The sequence below is a fragment of the Apteryx rowi genome, unplaced genomic scaffold (assembly GCF_003343035.1).
Source record: "Apteryx rowi isolate R43461 unplaced genomic scaffold, aptRow1 scaffold_56, whole genome shotgun sequence".
NCBI classification, from domain to species: domain Eukaryota; kingdom Metazoa; phylum Chordata; class Aves; order Apterygiformes; family Apterygidae; genus Apteryx; species Apteryx rowi.
This window is the reverse complement of record NW_020450827.1, coordinates 1,478,328-1,502,837: the sequence shown is the minus strand read 5'-3', so window position 1 is coordinate 1,502,837 and position 24,510 is coordinate 1,478,328. Positions and strand designations below refer to the sequence as shown.

Genomic DNA, 24,510 nt, shown 5'->3' with positions numbered 1-24,510 from the left:
CTGAATGCACCCCTATCTGCCAATCTATAAATCTGTCATAGGAATATAATGTTACACCAATGTTGAGATTCAAGGTCATCTGCGACTAGACCCAGAAGTGCAATAGGTGCAAACCCACCAACTGAATAGACCTCAGAAAAGGGAGGTGGCAAAATGTGTGTGGAACCAAGTTATGGGGGTGTAAATTTGCTTCTTTAGCAAACGAATGCACATTTATTCCATACAACAACAGTTTAGGGACAGGCAATATTCTTGACTTGATAGATGAGTGAGAGCTTTCAATGAGTGATATCCGCTGTGGCAGGTGTAAAATAGGCGCCTAACCTTAGTTCCATCTCTAACATTCGCATCAGCCCAACTTTCTGATCTCTCAGATCACGGGGAAGTTATTATCAAGTTTCGAATTAACTGCAAGGTGGAGAGCTTTTATGTGCTGGCCTCTACCATCTGGCAGAAATAGTAAAAACCAGCAGACCAATCAGCAGCAAAAAGGCTATTGGTGTAATTGGTGTTCACTGTTCAGCCTAGCATGCCTCAATTTATATACATTTTTTTGAGAAGGATGGGGTGAGAGAGTAGAACAGTCAAGAGACAGAAGAATCACTGGTTTCTCTGGGTAATGAACCACCTCACTGGGAAAATGAGTGGCGATCAAATTCTGTGCTCATTTAACACCTGTGTAAACCTTTTTCTGAGGTCCAAAGGTCCAAAGTAGAACTTGAGCTAAATTTGCACTAGGGTACAGCTGCACAGACAAAGTGCTACTAAAGAATAAATAGATGTAACAAATATTGTAGAGTATCGTAAGGCTTAAGTTCGTCTGAAAGAGTCCAGCACCAAACCATGCATGTACTGTCGAGGCTTACATAACTGTAATGAAGAAGAATTTGGCCCTGTTTTCAAAATCCTGCTGAGGGGTAGATTCTGAGGCAAAGAGCTATTTCAGTTTTGTTCCGCTATTAACGAGTATCAGTAAAAGCACAAACACGGCTTGCAGGAACAGTGTTCAGTGCTTGGCTTGAAGATCAACTTCAACTATGATTTGGGGCAAGTCACTTACTTTTACAGTGCTTTGATTTTCTCATCAGTGAAATGAGGATAAAAGCCTTTCTTTCCTCCTGTCCTTTGTGTATCTTGTCTCCAATAACATTTTCACAATGTGACCGTGCAACGCTTAGCACAGTTGGAGCCCACAGATACTGTAATAAACCAGGGAATATTATCTGAACGTCCCTTTCAACAGCCAGTCAGCCCAATCCTCTACTCTATTACCTCCCTGCCTATTGACTTTTGATTATGCTATGGCATTTGGTTGTGTGCCAAATGGCATGAATAATATGGATCTTACAGTATAAATAAGCTCTTAGCTATTGTCTTGTAAGTTACTGGAAAGTTTTGGCGTGGGAGGGAGAAGGAAAACCCAAAGGAAAAGGGAAACTGCTCAGATTGCAAAGAGCCCTCCAAAGACTTTTTGGAGAACAATTGCAATTACAAACACGCTGTTAGTGTTGTGTTTCATTTTCAATTCGAACCCATAGAGTTCAATTATTATTTTCATTAATGGTGTCAGGTTTTCATCAGAGTGCACAAACAAGGAGGTTTTCCTTGGAGATTTTTTTTCCTAGCAAATGTGGCCATGCCAAATAACTACATTCAGCACTGAGAAATGGCTGTCTATATAACTGGCAATGCCCTCTCATCCAACCCTTGTTTCTTGAAAATGGGATCATTTTTCAAGACAGCATAAGCATTTATCAAATGAGTGTGAATTGCAGTTGTTGATGTGTATACCTGCTGCCGCAGGTAGAACAGAGTGGGACAGAGTCCACTTCAGAGATGAAACTGGTATAGAAGTTGGAGAATATACAGAATATAAATATCAAGTATACTGACATGTTTTGGGTTTGGATGGCATATTGCAGCTTTACCTTTAGTTACTATTAGTTTGGAAACTAAGCCTTTAAAAACAGCCTCTAAGATAGAGGGCAGTGAGGAATACAATGTTTTAAGCTGTGGAGAGACAGGGTGTCTGAGGAATTGTTTTGTGGTTAACCATGAGACTGGGAGTCAGACATGAATTCAAGTCCAACCTTTGTCATGAACTCAAGGTGCAACATTCTTTCTTAATTCATCGGAAATGCAAGATATCGGCACTTCAACCCTGTATTTTCTTTGTTTAATATGTTTCACAGAGCATTATTTGCCCAAGTGTGATTAGGACCTCTTGGCATGACAATCATAATTAGATGCAGTTTTAAGATGAATACTGTCATCTCATAATTTTAAGGTAGACTTTTAAGGTAGGCTGATCTATCAGCCTACCTTAGCCGAATCACTAACCTTTCTTGTTCCATTTTCCCATCCATCCCCTGTGTTAGTTTTTCTGAGCTCAGCATTGGAAGGGGACAGAGACTGAAAATCAGATACCTGCTATTATAGTTGTCTGCCTTCTCATGGTGCTTCCAGGTTGCATTCCAGATCTGAATGCATAGCACAGGAAAATAGGCTGTAAATAATGGTCCCAACCTCAAAACTTAAAGTTTAGATTAAAAATCCAAATTAAAGGGATTAACTAAGCGTGGGAGAAAGAAAGCAGGATATTAAGCAGTAGAGGTGGATATATGACATTGGACCATTAGCCTTGGAATGCTAAATAGTTTTGATATTTAAAATTATCTGATGTTTCCAATTTATTTGGGGAACACAATGCCTTGTGGCATTTTAACATCCTTTTTGAGCTTTTCTCCTTTTTAAAAATAAAAGCACTGATTCCACCTGTTCTCTATTATGTTTATCTGATCTGTATGTCTTCATATGCTTTGCATTGCAAGCTTCTTGGAATGAGCATGCTGTCATTGATTTATTAAATATTAATTTAATAATAAAGATGGGCCTAAACAGAAAACTTCTGATCTAGACTTGTAGATTTTGGTCCAAACCACCTTGATTTAATAATACAAGTAGAAATACACAAAAGTCTCACATCTTGAAGCCAGCTTCACTTTTGCCATTACAGTTCTGCTAACATCAGTGCAGTTACTCCTGAACTGTACATTTTAGACCATTGCAGAAGCAGACCCTACCTAGGGCAGCTTCTATTTCAAAGCTAAAAAAGAAATGCAGAGTACAGGAAAAAGACTCTGTAGAAAGCGGTCAGGATTAGTACCTAGAAGCTGAGGGACATAGAGAGAAGTGGAGATGAAGAGAAAGATGTAAGCGGCTATATTTTGCAGAACAGTATAGATGGAAGCATAAAAGTAAGAAACATAGAAACTTATGTGTAAGGGACCTCAAAAAAATCACTTAGTCCATCTCCCTTAGGACTGTATATAGTACTGTATTTACTATTCCCTATATCAACTTACAGACAAGATGTAAAGACAAAGACTAGATAGAAGAGTGTATGGGAAGACAAGTAGAGGGCAATAAATGTTAGGAAATTATAAGCCTGAGAACTGAGGAATTAGTGTGAACAAAAACCAAGGGATTCAGGGAGGTAGTGGGAGGTCCCCGTGTTCATTAGAGCCAAGTGGGACACTGGGCGCTGCTCTCCAGAGTTCACTTGGTGTTTCAGCCCTCATCCCTTATGCATGGAAATCTCCTGTGTAGCCTGATTGTCCTCTGCACGCAAAAGTAGAATGCTTGAGAAAAGTCTAACCAGACTGGTGCTTCCGTAACTAAAGAAATTGCTTTGAATTGGGGTGGCAGGAGGATGGAGAAGTTCTCGTTTTTCACGTCGGGAAATGAGAATGTTGCTGGGGGCAGGAGTGGAAGGCATAACGTTCATGTGACTTCTTTGGTTCAACTGGTGTCTTTCTATTAAAAACCAAGGGACTAACGAACAACCAACTTCCCTTCTCATGGTCTAAGCTTGGGATACAGTATCGTCTGACTCCTTTTGCCTTCTCTCACAGTAAAGCTCTGACAAAGTCAGAAAAGTCTTTTGACCTACATATGTTGGTTTTCACATTTGTGAAACTGGGTTCACACTTTATGCACAGGAGTTTTGTGAAGATTAATTAGCTGCTGTTTGTGGAGTATCATATAAATACTCTGGGTTATTATAATAACCTCACTCATTTCTCACGCAGTATAAGGCGTACGTTCATTTAGAATGCCTTTGTGAAATGCCTGATCCCACATTGACTATAACTGCTGGAAAAGGGTAGGAAATTTTCTGATCAGCTCCCTGATAATACTCACTGACATAATAGAGCAGAATTACTCCAGAGACAAATATGCAGATTATAAAGAAGTCTTCTACTGAGATATTCATTAAAATCAAGATGGTGATATCAAATAAATGCAATTAATTGATTTTAAATACCGACCTTCAAATGTATGTGTAAGATCTGATCTAGTCCCTCTGAAAGGAAGAAAGTCCATGTAAAGCCTTCCGCTTTGTCGTGCTGTGGCATTGGGTAAGGTTACTTGTCACACTTACCTCAGAGCTTGCAGTGCCAAGACACACATGGGTGAGTTGAGGGGAGGACAAGAGACCCTGATCTCAGAATTTCCTAGCTTTGATGGAGTTGGAGTCAGGCCCTTAGTGTAATGATAGCTCTGTGGTTCATCACCTATTTCATCTTAATACTGTTAAACTGGAGCAAAGATATTCATAGTAACAGCTTCTGTTTTTTTCTTTTAGTTCACTTTGAGACTTTTTGGAAAGCACTTTAATCATGGAAGCAGAATGTCATCATGTCTTTACATTCTCTTTAGATAGTAGCATCATTGGATTTACTGAAAAACATAATGAAACTAGATGGTAGGCACATTCCCATGCCAAAGAATGACTGAGGCCATGAATCCAACTTCTACAGCAACCCAAACGGGACAAGACTACCTCAGTATTTGCTTCACAAGGGATATTTTTTCAAGTGTCTCTAGTGGCTGTTTACAAGATTAAAACAATGTTAGATCTCTTGGCTCTGTACCTATACTGTAAGAAAGCACAAAAGGTTGATAGGAAGGTTAGTTAAGATGTAGAACCAGGAGTCAGGAGATCTGAGTTCTGGTCCCAGCTCTGCGGCAAACCTGTGATGGGATGTGATGGGGAGCAATTCCCTCCCAGTTTGCAGGCCCCGGCATCTTTGCCTGTGAAATGGTGAGTTACACCACCTGCTGCAGAGGGGTTTTGTGAGGCAGAATTAATTGAAGTTTAAGTCCCATAGAATGGCGCTATAAAAGCGCAAAGTGTATTATCTATTTCTGTGGCTCCATGTGGTGAGACTAATCAGTCCCAGGTCTTGTGGCAGGGTTTAAAAAAAACATTAATGGATTTTTTTTTAAAACTACACCTTCTGTTGCATGTGGGACTGCTCTTTAGGGCCTCAGTCTAGTCCTGTTGAAGTCACTGGAAAGATTTTTTTTTTTTTTCTGACTCCAACAGCCTTTGACTTTTTTATCAATCATCCGAGAGATGGAGGATAAATACTCCCAAAGGTAGTACATGCTTTCTAGTTCTAGTCACATTTTAAAGTTGCCTCAGACAGTTAGAGAAGCAAATAATGCAGGAATGCATAGACAGAGTGAGGGTGTGGGTCAGCAGTCACTCTGGAAGCAGCTTGAGATTCAAGACCTTCCCTACTTTGCCCTCATCCTTGCTCGCTGTTGGTTGCCAGTGCCCTGCTGGAGCTTGTTGCGCCCCCTCCGCACGGCAGCAGGGGTGGGGTGAGCTGGGCGCTCCTAGTCTGCTCGCGCGGTCAGACAGGTTTGCTCCAACTAGTGCTGAAAAAGAGTTGAGATAACGCAACTATCTTTCTACTGAAGTGAAAAAGGGCATTTAAATGATTCACCAACCCAACTCAGCAGCATGATATTAACTCCCATTAGAAGAAGCAGTAACTTTTAAAACCGCTACCTCTAAATCTTAAAGGAGGGAGTTATTAGAATATTTAAAGTGGCAATTTGGAGACCTCTGCGAGTGTACTCAATCTGTAGATAGAAGGCTGTAGTATATGATAGAGAGAGAAAAAAAGATAGTCTATGGTATTTCTTAATTTATGTCTCTGCGTTAAATTAATTGGTTCTTCTATAGCAATGCCAGAATTTTTGGTGGTAGTCATTCAGTGTTATTTAAGTTTTCCCTCAGTGCCCTTGAATGTTGATCTATGCTCTCTCTGCTTGGCTGGAATCAGAGTTATCTGCTAAACCCATAGCTAACGCAGTCCTTCGGAGGGAACAAAGGCCAACTAAGAAACATGAAAATGGGCTAATTTTTTAAAACTTACTTTTTATTTTTTGATATATCTATAGGTTAAGGCCAAAAACTGGCTAAAGGTTCTAATTAAAAAAATATATATTAAAGTCCTTCTGCAATTCTCCTGTTAGCCCTAAATCAGCTTCATTTAGTGCTAAGCCTTCCCTCCTCTTTGCTCCCCCCAAGTCATTCTTATTCTAATGTTGCAATAAATATTAATGCCTTTCCCAGATGCAACCACTTAAAATATATATGTATATATAACAACAGACCAAATACTTTATGTGGATGCTCAGTTGCAGTTAAAAATTGACTGGAAAAACTCTGAAAGGAGAAAAGAGCGTGACCTGGTTCAACTGGAGGAACGATGAAAATTCCTCTATGTGCTTTTAAATAAGTCCATATCTGGGGTGATGGGAGGGAAGACTGTCTGTGTAGCCTGTCTAGTGGGTTCCAAAGAAACTACAGATTCCTTAAGTCAGGCAATATAAGAATACTGCAACAATGCTTAAGTACTAAAAAACAAGGCCAGCACGGGATTATTGATGCACAATTTGTGTTATCTTAAAGGTGCATAATTTTCAGATGCCTAGGTGCTGAGCAATTTGAGAAAGTCAGGCACCTTTAAATTGTCTCAAGTGGGACTCCCCAAATTGCTGTTGCTTAAATATCCTGGCCTAAGTACTCTAAAGCAGAGTATGTTTGCGTGCTGAATGGTGTTTATTCCAAAGCAGGCGAGGAGAGATGAGAATGCTCTGCATCTCGTAGGAGACAGACAACACTGAGAGAAGAAGAGTTTTGTTTTCTGTAAATATTTAAGGGATAATACATCCAGTGGTGTGAATCAGTACAGATCTAACTGAGATCTAAGTCAATTTTCACATACACTGCTGATTTACACCAGCCGGGGATCTGGACCCCAAAATTTTGAATTTGTTTAGCAGAAAATATGAATTCTTTTCATTGCTATGCAATACTACAGAATTCAGCCATGAATACTGTTAAACACATAACTAGATTTTTTTATCTTTCTGTATCTGCCTTTTATGGTTTTGTGTACTATATACTGCCGCAGTATCTTAGCTCTTCTCAAGTCAGTTGAGCTGACACCGTGAGTTCTCTTATAGACACCTTTCTGTGCTCCGATCTTCTTCCTTTAGTTTGTGTTGTGTGTTTGTCTGGTCTGGATGAATAGCGATGCAAACATTTGAAAATTTTTAAAAGAAAACAGTAAACATTTTCATGATTGATTTGATCTTTTGTTTTTCCTTCAAAGTAACAACAGGCATGATTCTTGTGGGGTTTGTTTGCCGTTACCCTCTAAAACAATCAGTTATCCAATGGCTCATTGATTTCCATGTAAATAGTTACTGGTCTTGGTTTCCTAATATAGTTTAGTTCTGTTCTATAGTTTTTCCTTGCATATATAGATCTCGTCACAGTTTATCTATTTGCAAATATTTTTTGAGCATTATAACTGTAGGGAGAGGGGAGGGGGAAGAAAGGTTTGCGAGAAATATTTCTGGCTCCAATTCTCCTGTGAATGTTTGAGTATGCCAGTCTGCATAATATTTTTACTTTTTGAAAACATTCTAACAGATAAAATCTTGCTTACCAAATCATTCGAATAAAGGAGGTCACAGGTTTTAGCATGAGAAGTCAATAGGACTTATTTGAGAGGATGTTAGCAGACACATTTGTGTGCCGTATTCACTCGGTGCTACTCCGAAGACATGAAGTTGTGTATGATTTTTAGTTCAGATACAGCTAAGTGACTAGGGCTCTGTTCGCAGAAGTTGCCCTCAGACAAAGGAGCATTGATCCATCCTTCCCACTGAACCTGAATACCAACGTGAGGAGAGACTGCAGTAGGGACACGACACTTCTGCCTTAGTCTGTGCCACATGAAGAACCAGTGAGCTGTTTAAATTGTAAACAAGAAGGAATAATGGGGATAAAAATAATAGTTTGCAAAATGTACACACAGAAAATAAATACTTTAGATATTTTTAAAAATATTATCACAAATGTTAGGGGGGAAAGAAGAACATTGTAATGAAAATAGCTCACCGGAAGGATGTATTTTGTGATGGTCATTTTCATATGACCTTAGCTGGGTCTTTCTTTGTGTGTTCAGTAGTAGAGAGATTTTTGAAGGTTTTTGTTCAAGCAACATATAAATGGATCAGGTCCTTCAATATGTCTTTGTGCGTTGGGGGCAGATGGAAGAGAAATACCACAATGGTAAGCGATGCAAAGAAAGTAGCAATAACAAGGAAAAGTGGATTTCTGCTTTATTGTCTTGTATTAGGACTATTTTGGTGGTTGTTATTGGTAAACCCTAGGAAATATACATCTTTCTCCTTTAAAGTTCTAATTCAAGGCATGAATGTGTGAGTTCTGAAGGGACTTAGGGACTGCGGTAAAAAATCGTTGTCATAGTAACAGAAAGGGAAATAGGCCTAGCTCACCTGGGACTTTAACTTACTGCAAAAGCTGATTTTTTTTTTTTTTTTAAGGAAAGCACTCAGCAAGAGAAATAAATAAATAAACTGTTCTTTGTATTCTAAATCAATTCTTCAACTATTTACTTTTTTGTTGTATCGGAGCCTTTTTATTTTCACACCCATCTTAAAATCTCTGATTTTTTTTAATTGTTGTAGTTAAACCCATTTTGTCGTGCAAATGGGAATGCACAATCAGAAAGGAATCACAGAAAATATTTTCACTTGTGATAGAGGATGCTAAAAAAAGTCTTGTTCGTTACATCTGAATTTTACAGACATCCTTGTTTTGTTTTTAATCCAACAGCTATGATTTTTCATACAGTGTAGTCTCTGAAATTCACAAGTTTAATAAATGAATCAGATGATAAAGGGATGGATCCTTTTGTCCATGGTTTTGACAGAAAATTTTGTATGGAAAAGCTTATTGAAAAATGTCTGCCTAATATTTCTAAATAAAAATCTGTATGCTCTAGTTCATAGGGTTGGGTAGGCCAGTCAAGCATACTGAAGATTCAATTTACGTACATGACAAACTAAATTCTGCAGAATAAATAACTAATGAAGATAGGTATATGTGACAGGGCAAAAATAATTGGCATGATAACTTTGTACACTGTTAATAGGTTTATCTGTTTGGACAGCATGAGCTGTCATGTGTTACTTCAATTTGTGTTTTTGTTATCCTCTCTCAAAATCTATGTAAGATTATAATCTGCACTCCTGGCAGTTCTGCTTTTCTGCTTTAGTTACTGCAATCTTAATAACTAAAAATGTAGTCGTCATGAAATCTTATCAGCTTCTTTTGGGAGTTGCATTTGTTTCTATGTTTCTGAATACATTCTAAGTAGTTTCAGGGCTTATTTGCCTCAGAGCTGCCCTGTCGGTTTTTGTAGTTTTTACAATAACATTATCCTTCTATATTGTTTCATGAAAAATCCATTCAGACAGCAAAAGAAAGACCTTATCTGCAAGAGAAAGATAAAGAAATTGGCTAAAATAGTGCAGTGAAGAAATTGGTATAAATCAGCATAGATATGTTGACTCATACCAGCTAAGAGAGCAACTCAAAGTGGATTACAATCACATTGGTTATAATTTACCTGATTTTTGTTAACTTCTGAGGTTTTTTTGTAAGTTCTCAGAGTCCTGGTCTACTGACATGCCATCATGTAAAGCACTGTGATGTCTACTTTAAGACGGAATATAACACCACATACTTTGTTATGGTTAATAGAAGTGACATGGTTCTTTATCTTTCCAGGTTCTTCTTAAAATTTTTTCTCAAGTGCAATCAGAATTGTTTGAAAACAGCAGGGAACCCCAGAGATATGAGACGGTTCCAGGTAAGTCTTATAAGGCTCAACATTAAGCAAGCTGTCTGCTTTCTTCTCTCCTTTCTCTCTCCTCTCTCTCTCCCTTCTCTTCCTCTTTTTTACTTTTCTCTTCTTTTTTTGTTTTTTGTTTTTCTTCTCCTCCTACACTGTTCATAATAAATATGATAGTAAATGATAAGTCATATCAGATATTGTTAAAGTTTTTCTTCATTTGTTGTGTTTAAACCTTTTTTTTCCCTTCTCTCTCTTTTCCCACTCTGAATCCCCAAGGGGAAGTGATGTACTGTACCAACCAGCAGTGGATATTTGATTTGACACCCTCGGGCAAAGCACTCGCACATACAGCTGCCCACAGCAGGGATCATGTTTGTGATACTTAGATGCCTCAGAATTTTTCAAAGTAGCTCTGTACGTGGTACACAAGCAGCCTCCTTATTTCCCTCCACTCCCTATCTCTTACCATCTCTTTTGCTTTTTAACTCTTTCATTCCCTTCCTTTCAGCTTCTTTAAAAACAGCTGCCAAAATAGTCATGGTCACTTTAAGATCTCGCGCAGCAAAGCAACAAGACCCATGGGATAATGACCCAGCTGCTTTGCAGTGAAACCTGCCACTGGTTTCATCATAGCTGTCGCTGATGTATTGTGAATACCAGCTAATAAAAACACAGAAGGAGGTGAAGTGTGTCAGGTTTGAAACACTGGTGAGGAGAAAGGCAGGCACAATCCCTCTTCTCTCTTACCCTAATCTTTTAAGCAACTATGTTTGAAAAGCATTTCACCCGTAACTTATCCCTTGCAAAAATTTATCAGAATGCTCAAGCCTTTTACTTGCTGGATGCATTGCTGCATTGCTGCGTCTTTGTATGGTGGCACTGAGGTGGCCTTGTGGAGACCCCTGCAGAAAAGTGATGCTAGAATTAACTCCTCCTTGTGCAATTGAGAGTGAGGTAGCAGGGTCTAACAGAGGGGATGCAGGACTGCAAGTTAGATGACTAGGCTGGACCACTAACTTACAGGGTGACTTTGATGAATCATTTTACCTTTCTTTACCTATGACTTTCCACCTCTCCAGATGGGCTTATTCACCTGTATAAAATTTTTTGGTCTTGATTCGGGAGAGCTTTTGAGAAAGTGCATGCATACTTTGCTAGTCAAGGCCTTCAAAATCTACCGATGAAAAAGGCTATCCTTGTAAATGGTGTTATTACTTGTTACCGTTACTGTTGCACCTTCACTGGGACACATCCACTGTACAAAGAGGAACTTAACTTGTTGCGGGGAGTGTGATTTTCTTGCAGATTCACAAGACTTGAAATGGGAAAGTGGCTTTTATTCTTAGGTTTGCCAATTCATGTTTGACTGCTTGTGTACTTGCCATGTTGCCATTTATGAAATGAAGCTAAAACTCCCTAGGAGTTTGCAGAGTTGTTTAAAACTTTCCACTAAAACATTTTTCCACAGAAAAGTACTTTTCTTTCTTTTGCCGGGAAGGAAAAAAAGTCACAAAAGGTGTATTTTTATCAAAAAAAAAAAAAAGTTCAGCTTTTAATAGAAATCCTGAAAAATGAAAATGTTGAATGATGAAAACAAAAATCCATTTTGATATTTTTGAAAGCTCCAAAAACATTAAAGAAAAATGTAGGCAAAAAATACAAACAAATAATTCATTTTTTGGTTTCAATGGAAATAAATTTAAAGAAAAATTCCTGACCAAATTTATTTTATCACTAGTGGTTTAAAGCAACTGCAGTGACTTTTCCATTATGTGTTTTTGAGAGATACTAAGAGATCAGAAAAAAGAGATGGTCATTATTAGCAAATTTGTACTGTCTTTTTTTTCCAAGTGGCAATTTCTATAAAGAAAAAACACCAATTAGATATTGTTTGCCAAGATTGCAAAAAAATCTGAGAGTAGAAGAAAACTCGCTTTATAGCATGTAAACAGAACTTCTTAGCTCTTAGAGCCAGCTAGCATGGCTGACTGTGGAATGTAATGAAACATAAATAGAGAACCTCTTATTTTTATTATGGGTTTGTAAAGAATCTTGCACAAGGGTATTCTGATTAGCACTTGGGGATCGTAGGTGCTGCCATAATACAAGTAATATTGGTTAAAACAGCCAGAAAAATAAACTCTGGATCCAAACACACCTGAACACTAAAAAAATTCAGATCTGATTTCAATCTTATGCTAGCTGGCCCCTCTCTACAGCGGGCAAAACTAAAATCCTAGATTTGGATTAAGTGCTGAACTGCAGGAGGATTTTGGACCCAATTCTTTTTTTGGCTGAAATCTATCTCTAATATCAGCCTTATTCTGTGTTTCACCTCCATAACTCCAAATGCAAAATGGTGATGTTAGAGAGCCTTAACAACTTCAGATTTCCAGTGGAACGTTGAACAGGGAAACTGGAATGAGTCTCTGAGCATTCACGGGGTTTCGGATGCCATGCACCTGGCATGCCTCTTGTACGTGTGAGGAAGTGTAGCCTTGCTTTTGATCTTTCTACCCAAATCAGCGGTCTATTGGAGAAGAAAATGGTCTGGGCTAGACTCCTTCTCATCTGGGTTTTCTACCTTACAGCATGCCAAGCCTGAAAAATAGAGCCAAGTGAAGCTCTCTGGTTCGGTTTTGCAGGGCTTGTTTAAACTCCTTTTGCACTTTCAGTCCATGTGGGTTCGTACCCTTGGAGTTTCATTGTGAGATTTAAGTTCAAACCCCTAAATTAATCAAGAGTTTCAGGGAAAGCCACTAGGCTTATCTTACTTTTTGTCAAAGCCATAAATATTGAGAAGACTTCGTTTCAGAATTACAAAAATGAATCCTTTGAAAGAAATTGCAAAATGCTTGGGTTTTGAATGAAAGCAGGATCTTCGTTCAGACTTGTTCAAAACTGGACACATTAGTTGATGAGCTTTGTACTGAGCTACAACTGAGGTCAGAATATAAAAAAAAAGATTAAAAATATATTTCAATTGCAAAATTTTATGCATTGGGAGTAAAAATGCTTCATGTTCCACAGAAAATTAGCCATGATCATCTAGTCACTGTAAGGATTAATAAACAGAGATAGCTTGCTCTTGCTCCGTCGTGTTGTTTCTAAAGATGGAAGCACAGTTTCCCTGAATATGATGTAAGAAAGAGCTTTCTTGAATGCTCTACTGTCTCTAACTTTTGGGACCTCCTTATTCTTTTTTCTTTTAATTTGTGCAAGCACTTTTTGCCTGCTTCATGTTGAGCAGAGTTTGTCAGCCACCTTTTAAGTCAGATGTGGAAAAGAGAGATATCACCCCAACCATTATTAGTGTCTGTGTACGCTGTGAACATGTTCCTTTTCATTTTAGTTAAGATTTACACCAGGCAAAGTAATTAATATGCAAGATTTTTTATTAGGTTTGAAAGGACAGTTGTTCATCCTACCAGTACAAGAACATATGAGCAGAGTAAAGCAGGGTCAAAAAGCACAGTGCATGAGGGTACTTTATTCATTTTATGATTTAATTCATTATGTTTTATTCTTGGGTCAGCTCAAAAACATTTATTGGTTTTCCCTAATAAATTATTTGTACAGCTGTTGTTATTAAGGCCCTTGTCTTTCAAACATTTCCACACATTTAACTTTCTGTACATAAATAAATTGACTTCTGTAGCATTGCTCAGCTGAATATATTTTAATTTATACCTGTGTTTTCTGTAGAACCACATATATTCATTGTTAGTGGAATAGCGCTTGTTAGAAGTGAAGGAGACATTAAGATACCTTTTTTATGGTTATAAAAGAAACAGAGAATCCCTCTCTCAAAGTTTTCATCATTTAAATTGCTACTGAAATCTGAACTGAAATAGTCTCATCAAAAAACATTTTTGCTCTTTAATGGAGTTTGAACAAAAGCCCAAAGCTCAGGCTTTGTTGTTGAGACGCAACTGTAAATAAGAGACATGGAAATTGTACTGCACAGTGCATCTTGCTGAGTTCTTCAAGCATGGGAGAATGGTTACTCATGTCTGGAAGAGTGTCAAGTTAATGCTTCTGATTAGAGATGGGTGTGAAGCTACACAGTTAGGGCTTGATTTGGATGATAACCAAAGTTCCAGGGCGTCGGGATCCAGTCTCTGAGCCTGGCCTCGGCCTCATTTCTAGATCTGCTATAAGAGTTAGTTATTGTATAGTATAGTTATGGTATATTAAACTAACTTAAATGTTAAATTTCACTTATCACACCCCTTTTTTAAAGGGGAGGTGGGGGGATGAGGGGTGGAAAGGTTACATTAACACTGCATTGTAAATTTAATACAGCTCCAGATGCCTGCAGTGTTTTTTGTTTTTTTTTAGTATAATTCTTTAGTTTTGAGAGCAGCACCAGCTGCTTTGTGATCACATTAACTGTTTGAAATTTGCTGTAATATGAAGTAGACCTGCAAACACGTAATGAAAATCTCTTAACTTTCAGATTACAGGGGTTTTCTACTGTTGAAAGAATTCTTATACCTCAGAAATTAAAGGATGTGTGATCACTGTCTTAGTTTTTTTGCAGTAATAAGATAATTTTATTGTGAGTCACACACTCCTTCAGTGTCTGTCACTGGGTAAAGCAGGCTAAGGGAATCTTTCTAGAACTAATGGATATTTTCATGGTTACTTGGTGGCTGCCCAAATATGTATGCAGATTGAGTAGTATGTCCTTGTGAATTTAACTGAAGCAAATATTGATTGTTTATCAATTAAAATGTTTCTGAATAAAAGGGAGAGATCATCAGAGGAAGACGAAACAAAACATGGTTCAATCACCTATTCAAATGACCCTAATGATGATTCTTTAAGTTCAGCTAATAAGCACATCTGAGTTTTCATAGATACTGCTGTTACTGTCATTGCTGTATTCTCAGAGAGTGATTCTCCCAGGAACAGAATAAAAAACCCATGATGCCCTCCACTTAATGAGGACTTCTCCTAGAGAACATGATTGAAGCCCAATGATACTTAATGGTAACGACCAGTGTGTAATGGGGGACAATAATTCTGTGGAATTAAGATGAGGCACTTCAACTAAAGTGCTTCAGCTTAGATCTGGTGGTAACGCATTTAGCCTCCTGTTGATTGGGAATTCTGCCTCATCCAGTAACATACTGATTAAACAGATCTTAAAGTGGCACGGTCCAGAGAACGGTACAGGGTAACAGAACACCACTGCTAACAATGGTCATCTTTGAACCAATATGATTTTTTAGGAACAGAAAAGAGAAAGGTCAGCGATTGCCCTCTGTTTTCAGCAGAAATCATGACATGGGATATTTCCTGGCAGGTGTCCCCCCCCTAGGTGCTCTAGGGAGAGAGAGAAAGGAAAAATAAGGTATATCCCTGGGGAGTTTCCTTCCTGACCTCAGAGTGGTTGGATCAGTTCATCACCAGGCACGTGAGCAAAGCTGGCTCTGTTTGAGAATTCACCCAGCTAGGTTCTAATATGAAGCACAGAAGGATCTGTGTCATTCAGAAAAGAGAAAAATGGGTAAGAGAGGTGGGTTCTTGTGAGTTAAGAATCTATTAAATCTATTAACAACAAACCACAAATGAGATCCTGCGATGTCTCAGGTAAGCTCTGACAGTAGAAAGAAGGATGTATTTGTACCACTGTACCCCACTGATATCTTGTTTAGAATACAATATACTGTTCTGGTTTAACTATCTTCAAAAAAAGGATGAAAATGAAATTGGAACAGGTGCAGGAATGGATCATTAAGGTGACTGGGGAGTGGACAGGAGAGCAGTAGAAAAGCTTGACTCAATTAGCTTAGTAACATTGGCTGAGAAGGGACTTAACTGCTGTCTAAAAATATCCTGAGGTGGATCAGAAAGGGAAATAATAATTTTAAAGACAGTGTTAGGTATAAACTGACTACGAATAAATTTAGGCTGTAAGACATAAGGTCCCTAACCATGAGGACAAGTAGGCTTTAAAACAAGAGGAATACTGAAGACAAAAACTTGAACTGGTTTAAGACAATTGTAGGAAAGTGGCTACATGTTTTGGTTGCCTGTAATAGAAGGAGACTGGATGTCAGTGATCCAGGAGGTGTCTATTAGCCCTGTGCCCCTCCAATCTGAGGAGACCCTACTCCTGAAATGAAGGCCATGTGCCCAGTTTCTTCTGTTAGCCTGGACCACGCAGCAGTGTCAGGGGCTCAGAGAGGAATTCCCAGAGAATTCTGTGGAAATTTTGAGCAGAGAGAAGCTGCTGGCATTTTTCACATTGTTCATCCTTTTCCTAATCCAACTATGAAGCAAACACATTATATTATAGCATCTACTCCTGTATTAGTCACTTAACCAAAAAGCCTGTTGACATCAATGGGAGTCCTGTGCAAGTGAAGACAGCAGGATGAGGCCTGACATGTATCTTTTCTTCCACCCAGCTGGAAAATAATAATAATGATAATTATTTTTAAAATCCTCATAATAGTTATTCTTTTGAAAAGTTAAAATAACATGGTTCTGTGACTGCAGAGTTATAAGGGAAAGTGCATCAGGAATGTAATATTGTTTCCAGATGTACAATGTCATAAAGAATTTTTTCCACACTTGGAATGGTAACAGGAATTTTTTGAGAGAGATCATTTACACAGTGATGAGATATGTTACATGTAAGTAAATGCCTGTATGCCTGGAATGTTTGTACCATATGTCTATATAGGTGTCTAGGAATGATATAGCTTTTATATGAATGATGATATATGATTACATGCATATATGTGATTTGGAGCATACTTTAGAACATGCAAATACTGATACAATATATAGATGGGGGAGGAAAGATCATAATACCTTTGTCAAAGGATTTCGAAACGCTTCACAGTACTTCTAAATTTTTGAATATAATACCTTTTAGGTAGATACAGAACTTGCCTTCTCCACTACCCACCCTTCACTTCTGTGCGCTCTCTACTGATTAGGGGACACAATAATTAACAGAAACCTTCTGCTGCAAGAGTTGAAGATTTCAGTCTGAAAACTGGTGATGGGAGCTGTATAGACTGATTGTTGCTGTGAGAAGTGGGGATTCAGAGAGGCGATGTTTAAGGTACCCAGGTAAAGGTTTGTAAAGTAATAGCAGCACTTTAAATAGGGCAGACAAGTGAAGGGGGGACAGTGCAGCTCAGGGAACCTGAGTTTGGTGTGTTGAACACAGTTGGGCCACATGTCACAGTAGGTGAACCCTCAGCGTGGTGTTTGAGCGGAGAGTACATTATAGAAATCCACCTGGGAAATGAAAATAGTCCGGAGATTATAGCGCATGCGTTTCTTCAGTGCTGCAGGGGAGTCATTATCTTATTTCTGTGGCTTCACAGCTAGTAACAAGAACCTTGCAGATTTGCAAAGAGAATCTTAACACCTGCAGGAAGCCCCACTTAGGAGCCTGCAGTTCCCTCACAGTTCTTATGGAGGGAAGTTTGGATCTCTGAAGGAATAGCGTACTGCTGTATCTATGTCTTACTTTACCTGTTGCCTTCTGAAACTCTAGAGGAGTGAGTGGAGGATCCAGCTAAGGGCGCAAAATCTTTTGTCTCTATGCTGTCTAGGTCAAATTTGGCCCTAAACTACAATTATCAGGATGCATTGTCTCCTTGACATATTTTGATGTTCTCACATCATTCTCCTAGGATTATATTTTGCATTAACTACTGATTTTAGCTAAAAAATACCCCCCATCAATTGAACTGGCATAGAGGCCAAATTCTCATTGACTACAAGTAGTGCCATCAGGTCAGGAAAAGAAACCCATTTGCCAGTAATTTGCCAGTGCTGTGGACAAATCGGACAAATCTGAGAATTTAAATCTCCAGGGAAGTCTGCACATCACCTTTCATCAGCACTAAATACAGGTTAAAAAAAAAAAAAAAAAGCCTGGAATATTTTATGATGTTAGGAGAACAAGTGTTATTGATAAATATGTATTCAGAAGGGTATTGGCAAAAATGCATATAAATGGTTAACAAGGTAATGGTAAGATATGTTGACCTTGATTTGTTTAGCTAAGATGTAAAGATTTTTGAAGGTCAAAGGTGTTCTTGTGTAGTGTTTTGGAGTCTAACTGTGTCTGACCCTCTAACATTAAGCTGCTGTGGCCTGCAGTTTTGAAGAGTGAAGCAAACCAGGGGGAAAGAGAGAAGGGGGAGAGAACAGGAAATGGAGTGAGGTGTTTCAGGAAGTTGTCAGGAGTTGACTGATTGATTCCAGATGGAAAGGGTCACCCTTCGTGACCCAGGAAATACTCACTGGGGGAAAGCAGTTGGCTTGTGAAAGGGAAGGGCCTGGGAGTTAGAGACCATAGTGGAATGCACATTCCTCTTCGTTTTATCCATAAAACATTGGTTTTTAATCTTCAGTATAAAACAATTGGATTGTTGAATTGTCATCTTCATCAGGCAAGAGGAAATGACTGCAGCAAAGTGGAGAAGTCCAGTAAATTTTATATCCATACTCTTACATATTCTTATTTCACAGCATTGCTAATGAGTTGGCTAGCAGTGTCTTAGCAAAGATGGCAAAGGTCCATCTTGAATTTCAGTAGTACCATAGAGATTAAGGCAAATAAAGTCCAAAACTTTGAGGAAGTTCTGGTCCAGATCTGAACTTTGTATTTTGTCCTGTCCCTGAGAATGCTGTATTTATTTACCCTAGGTCTCAGCCTGTGAAATGCCAAGTGGCTTTGACCCTCCTGTGATGAATGGGAGCGGTAAATAAAAAAGGAACCAGCCATGGAGAGGGGTCTAAAAGTGTGTCTTCCCTTCCCGCTTGCTCAGGGAATAGAAGATGCTCAGCACTTATCTTCTAAACAGAGGACTATTTCTTGTTAGTGTTCACGCTACAGGGATCTCTGCAACTCTGGCGGAAGTGGGGCTCATGTATTCTGGGCAACACTTACACCTGAACGGTTATTCAAACATGGAATGGGTGTATGCTTGAAGTCTGCATATTTTAGAAAAATCTCATACTGTGAGCATGTGGGTGTGTGTTTATCACATACCTTGTGTATGTTAAGCCAGATATGTGTATATTGTATAATGTAACCATATACATATGATATATTTGTGATTTACATTTGGTTACCATTTAAACACTTGTCGTAAATATTTCAGACACTGGAATAATTCGGGTCTATTCCCTTGTTGCCATAGTGTGGTCTCTTCTGGCCAGTGAGAGATTAAAATTTATTTCCATTGTTTAACGGAAAATAATGAAGTGCATCTGAGTGGGTTCAGCTATGTCATGCGGGAAATGTTCACTTTGGATAGGAGTCTCACTCCACCCAAATGTACAATGATGAAATCAGTTGGCAAACAAAAGCAACACATTTTGTGACAAGAATGCTTGAGAAGTATTAGAGTACAGTATGACAAGAGCCTTTTGGAATGAATTAAACTTGTGTCAAGAAAGAGAGAACAGTCTTTAAACTAGCATAATCCTGTAAGACGGCAAGACTTCTCCTGCTATACACTGAATATAGTTTATCAACAATTAGAGTTTGACATTCTCTTACCTAGAGCATGACAAGTGTATCTGTAAAAACTCATAAACACACCTGGAGTCGGATTCTCAACAGCTGTGTGGCAACTGAATGGAATTAAGCTGATTTACACCAGTTAAGGGTCCAAACCTCAAAGTTTCAATAAGTTGCATATTCTTTGAGTAGTTAAAACAAAGAATTTTTTTTTTTCTTAGTGTGTGGTTTACAGGCACATATATTTCTAGAGTTATAGGACGTACAGCTTTGGATATTGTGTTTTAAAGGGAGAACAAAATGGGACTAATTGACATATACAGTTACTTCCTCTAAGAACTTGTAAGCTATCGGAGTCCAGCAAGATAAGGCACAGAGGCCAAGATTTTCAAAACTGATGCTTGATTCTGGGTGCCCAGGCTCAGTTGATTTTGAAGAGGCACTAACCATGCATCTGTCAAACACCAGACATGATATTAGCTACTGTTTTCACATAATAGAAGTTTCCATTTTGCTCAGTCAATGGAGACCTGTATTTTCAGAGCAGATGCAGATACATTTGCATGTGTGCACAGTACAGCAGATGGCTCTGAATCTGCATGTATGTATCAGAGGGCAAATTGCTGTGGTGCTCTGCAGCCTGCCCTCCTGGTTGGTACATATAGACCTCTATGCCATCAGCTATGCTACAGTGGATCATAGGAAACTAGATTTAGGGCCATCTGCAGTTGCTGGTTCATTGTACATTAAAGGCTTTATATGGCCCTTAGGATGCTATGTTAAATAGAATTAATGCGCAGAATAAAGGCTGAAAATATTTCCCCCTTCCTTGCTAGGGAGTAAACCCTGCAGGACATGATCACGTTTTACAAACAGAACAGGATTTTAACTGAACTGAATAATTAATACTTTACAAGCTGAATATCCAAGTTGTTTACCTGCTTCCTTTTTCTTCCCTTTTTAAATATCTAGGTTGTGCTATCAACAACAGTGAATGTTGATGGGCATGTATTGGCAGTGTCTGACAACATGTTTGTTCACAACAACTCCAAGCATGGACGGAGAGCAAGGAGACTTGACCCCTCAGAAGGTGGGATCTTTGTCTGAAGAACAGTACACAAGTTAATACAGAAGCATATTACCCATTCTTGAATTTCTGTTTGTTTTCAGGAGGCAAGGGGAGAGCTAAGGGGGAACTACAGAACCTCAGGGGTTTTAGAGAAGCAAGAAGCAGGGAAAAACTGTCTACTGCATGCAAAAATATGATCCTCCTTACATCAAGAGGTTGACTCCCCTCTCTCCCCCCCCAAATTATTAATTAGTTTGTACTGTGAAGATGAAAAACATTATAAAACCACTAAATATTATCTAAATTTCAGACTTCTTGCTCAGCTGGGATAGATTTGATTTCAGGCAAATTAAGCAACATGACATCTTAGTTAAACAGAAATGTTACAGCACAAGATGTGTATGAAAAAGTGTCACTAGTTCCCTTAAACAAACTATGTGCAAAGCATAACAATGCACAGAAGGCAACTGACACTAATTGATTTTAGTTTGTTTGGCTAAGCAAGACTCATGGCTGTCTACAGGATGGTTCTTGGAGTGTATTAAAGCAATTACAAATACTTATATCTGTTAAGCTTCAAAATGGTAGGCCCCTCCTTTCCCTCTTCTAATCCATTCATTTCCAACATGTTTCACCTCTCTCTCACACAGACAGTACTCAAAATTACTAGAAAATGCTATCTGTGTCTACTTTCCCCTCCCCTGCAGCTAGTGAAAGTGAGAAGAGCTAGTGATGTTAGTAGAAAAGACAAGCAAGGATATTATTTCATTATAATGTTTTGTTGCCCCGCTTCTTAAATGTGCCCTATATCACCCTTAAAGAAGAATTAATGAACTGGAAGAAAATGATTGAATCAGTAAAGAATTCAGAGTGGTGTTAATTCTCCCCCAGTGGGCAGTGAAATGGTAGAAGGAAAATCCCAGGATTCCAAGCCTAGGAAGCCATCCAGTTTTTCCTTGACTGATTGGATGTGATTGACTGGCTGTTCAAAGGAGTCTCATGTTTTTGGAGCCCTGCCAAAGTTCCCCTCCACCTCTGACCCTGTCAACATTGGGAATGGAGTGATGGATTGACTTTGGTTATGGCCTGGAAACCATATTGGGTTCCTGATGGGATGTATAGTCCAGAGGCCTTGAACATATGGAAGAGAGAAGAAAAAAAAAATCTACTCTATAAAGTCAAGAAAATTATTAGAAATTGTCTCCTGATAGGAATTGGAGGAAACACTTGATATTTCCATATCTTTTTTTACCCATTGATAAACTTAATAAATCTTAATCTTTGTTTCCTTCCACCGGATTTTGCTTTTGTGTGATCATATGCTAATGAACGTTTTTTTAAAACAGCCTCTGCACAATCATTTAAGCGTTTCATTTTTACACCCACTACAGTTGGCCTATTAGGCTTTAATGACACGACGTTAAGTGCCAGTAATGAATAGGCAAGTAATTAACACTAGCAAGGCAGAAAACATGCTTTATTTATTTATTTATTTATTGGGATTCCTGGAATGGTAAAGCAGCCTTCATGGGTGAATGGCTGGAGGGGACTTGTCCTAGGCTTTGGTTAGCATGGGGGAATTCATGCCAACCGAGAAGCTGCAGCAGTGCAGAAACTCTCAGGAGTGGACAGGTGAAGCTGCTCTAAGCTACAGTTTGCATCAATATGACTTACCACTGCTTAATGTGCACAGAAGCTGCCTGCACCCATCTGCTTGCAAGGGTTTACAAACCCAGCGTTGTAAACAGTCTCAAAACTGTGTGCAAAAAACCCTAACCTGCTGCTCTGTTTTGTCCTTTTTCTAGCCACACCATGCATCAAAGCAATTAGCCCAAGTGAAGGTTGGACTACAGGGGGAGCAATGGTGATCATTATTGGAGACAACTTCTTTGACGGGCTGCAAGTTGTATTTGGAACCATGCTTGTATGGAGTGAGGTAGGCAGAAGTACTTCCCTATTGCTAAGCTGAAAAAATGCGTTGCTGTTTTGAGGAGAGTGGAAGGGGAACATTTTATTTGCCTATTCCAACAGTGGTACAAAAATTGTGGTGTGTAAGGTGGGCCATATAAAGCTGCCTTAAGGAAACCCTTTTCTATGGAATGTTTGCTCTGTGGAACTCCTTGCTATGTGATATTATTGAGGCCAACTGCTTAGTAATATCCAGAATGGGACTGAACAATTCTAGGGGTGAGAATATGGATCTGGAGACAGGTAAAGGTAAAGAAATAAAGGAGGAGGGGAGGGAACATGGAAAGGGTCAGAGTTTTGGAAGGAAAAAAATAAATCCCTCTGGGTCCAGACATAAGTCAGCAATTAAACAATGGGGATAGGCAATAGGATTTTCCTGATGACAATTTATCCTAAAATGTGTCTTCCTCTCTTGGAAGCAATAAACTAGAGCAGATGTAGCCCCCGCCTGATCTATAGCATTTCCTATGCAGTAATAAGCGATGCATTTACTCAAGAAGCACGTTTGGAGGGTGTAGGATAAAGTTGGGGGGGGGAATAATGCAGACATATCATAATTGTGTCCCTCCTTTTGTTATTTCCCAGCTTATCACACCTCATGCCATTCGAGTTCAGACACCTCCACGTCACATTCCCGGAGTGGTTGAAGTGACATTATCATACAAATCCAAACAGTTTTGCAAAGGCGCCCCGGGCAGGTTTATTTACACAGGTAGGCGATTGTGATTTACGCTAGAGGAGCTGGAGCTCTGAGTGTCTGTCTGTTGGTAAACAGTATTGACAACTCTGTGTTTTATTTATTTATATATTTATTTTGCCCCTTGCTGAAGGCCACTGTGCTACTTGAGGCATTTGAACACGTAAGGAGATAGCTTCATTGTCGTGCAGAGGTGTTAAGGTGCTGTTACTACACGTTAATATTTTTGCAGAATAGAGCTCATGCTGTTACAGTATAGGTCTGTCTATACAGAGAGAGTATACAGTAACATGATAGCATTGTTCTACATACTGGAAGATGTTTTATTTATAACAGTATTTATTTTACATTTCTCTCTCAGTGGGGGTAACCTTTCATTTTCAAGATAATCCCAGAGGACAAGGAGAGTATCTTGTATTGAGAGAAGCCAATGAGCTGAACTGAAAATAAATTCAATTGCTTTTTTATTCTTAAATGGATTAGCAACTTGTTTAGTGCCCTACATTCACCTCTGCTAGCAGGAGAACATTAATACTATGGAGAGAGCAATCTATAGATCTGAAAGGAAAAATCAGATGGGACCAGATGACCATCTTATTGAACTGTCAGTAACGGTAGTAATAGTGATGGCATACAATGTACATACTAAAGTTTTTGTATCCTGTTAAGTATGTCTGGAGAGTAATGGTGCACTGAGTTCTAAATGGTGGATTTGTATTTGAGTTGAATGACTTGTGACTGCCAAATAATATTCAGATTTCTGGTAATACAAGCAACAATTTAATTTTTAAAAGCCTCTTATTAGCAGCACTCCTCATTAAATAATATTTGTGTGTTATATGTGACAAATTTTAAATCATGGTTTAACTCAACTAAAAATAATAATGAAGGTCCAACAAACTTTTTATTAATAATATTAGGGGAAGATCTTAACCAACTGTAGAATGAACTAGTCAGAATTTTTCCAAAATTGGAAAATTTTGAATGGAAGTCTGACATTTTAGAATTTAGGAAGTAGCAGTAATTTGTAAAGATCCCGATACTGTCTTATGCCATTTTGCATATGCCATATTAGTGCACATACTAAATAAATATTTAGTTCTGTATGTAAATAGGTATTTATTTATATTATGGTAAACCTAGAAATGTGCAGCAAGACTTAGGCCTTCAGTTATACTAGGTGCTCTAAAAATATATAAGCTTAACTGGCAAAGGATTATTTTTGTTATGATAT

The 24,510-nt window shown here is 38.6% G+C and overlaps 1 protein-coding gene across 6 annotated transcripts in view; it reads left to right on the top strand.

Annotated features, from left to right (window-relative positions):
* EBF2 (early B cell factor 2) overlaps positions 1-24,510 on the top strand; it is a 143,090-nt gene that overhangs the window by 96,680 nt on the left and 21,900 nt on the right. For 3 of the 6 annotated variants that reach the window (XM_026081817.1, XM_026081819.1, XM_026081820.1), the window contains 4 exons: positions 9,971-10,052; positions 20,515-20,632; positions 22,417-22,547; positions 23,165-23,291. In XM_026081817.1, coding sequence (XP_025937602.1) covers positions 9,971-10,052; positions 20,515-20,632; positions 22,417-22,547; positions 23,165-23,291 — 458 coding nt within the window. Of the gene's footprint in view, positions 1-9,970; positions 10,053-20,514; positions 20,644-21,185; positions 21,196-22,382; positions 22,548-23,164; positions 23,292-24,510 lie in introns of all 6 variants that reach the window. The other 3 variants (XM_026081821.1, XM_026081818.1, XM_026081815.1) reach the window with 2 other exon arrangements.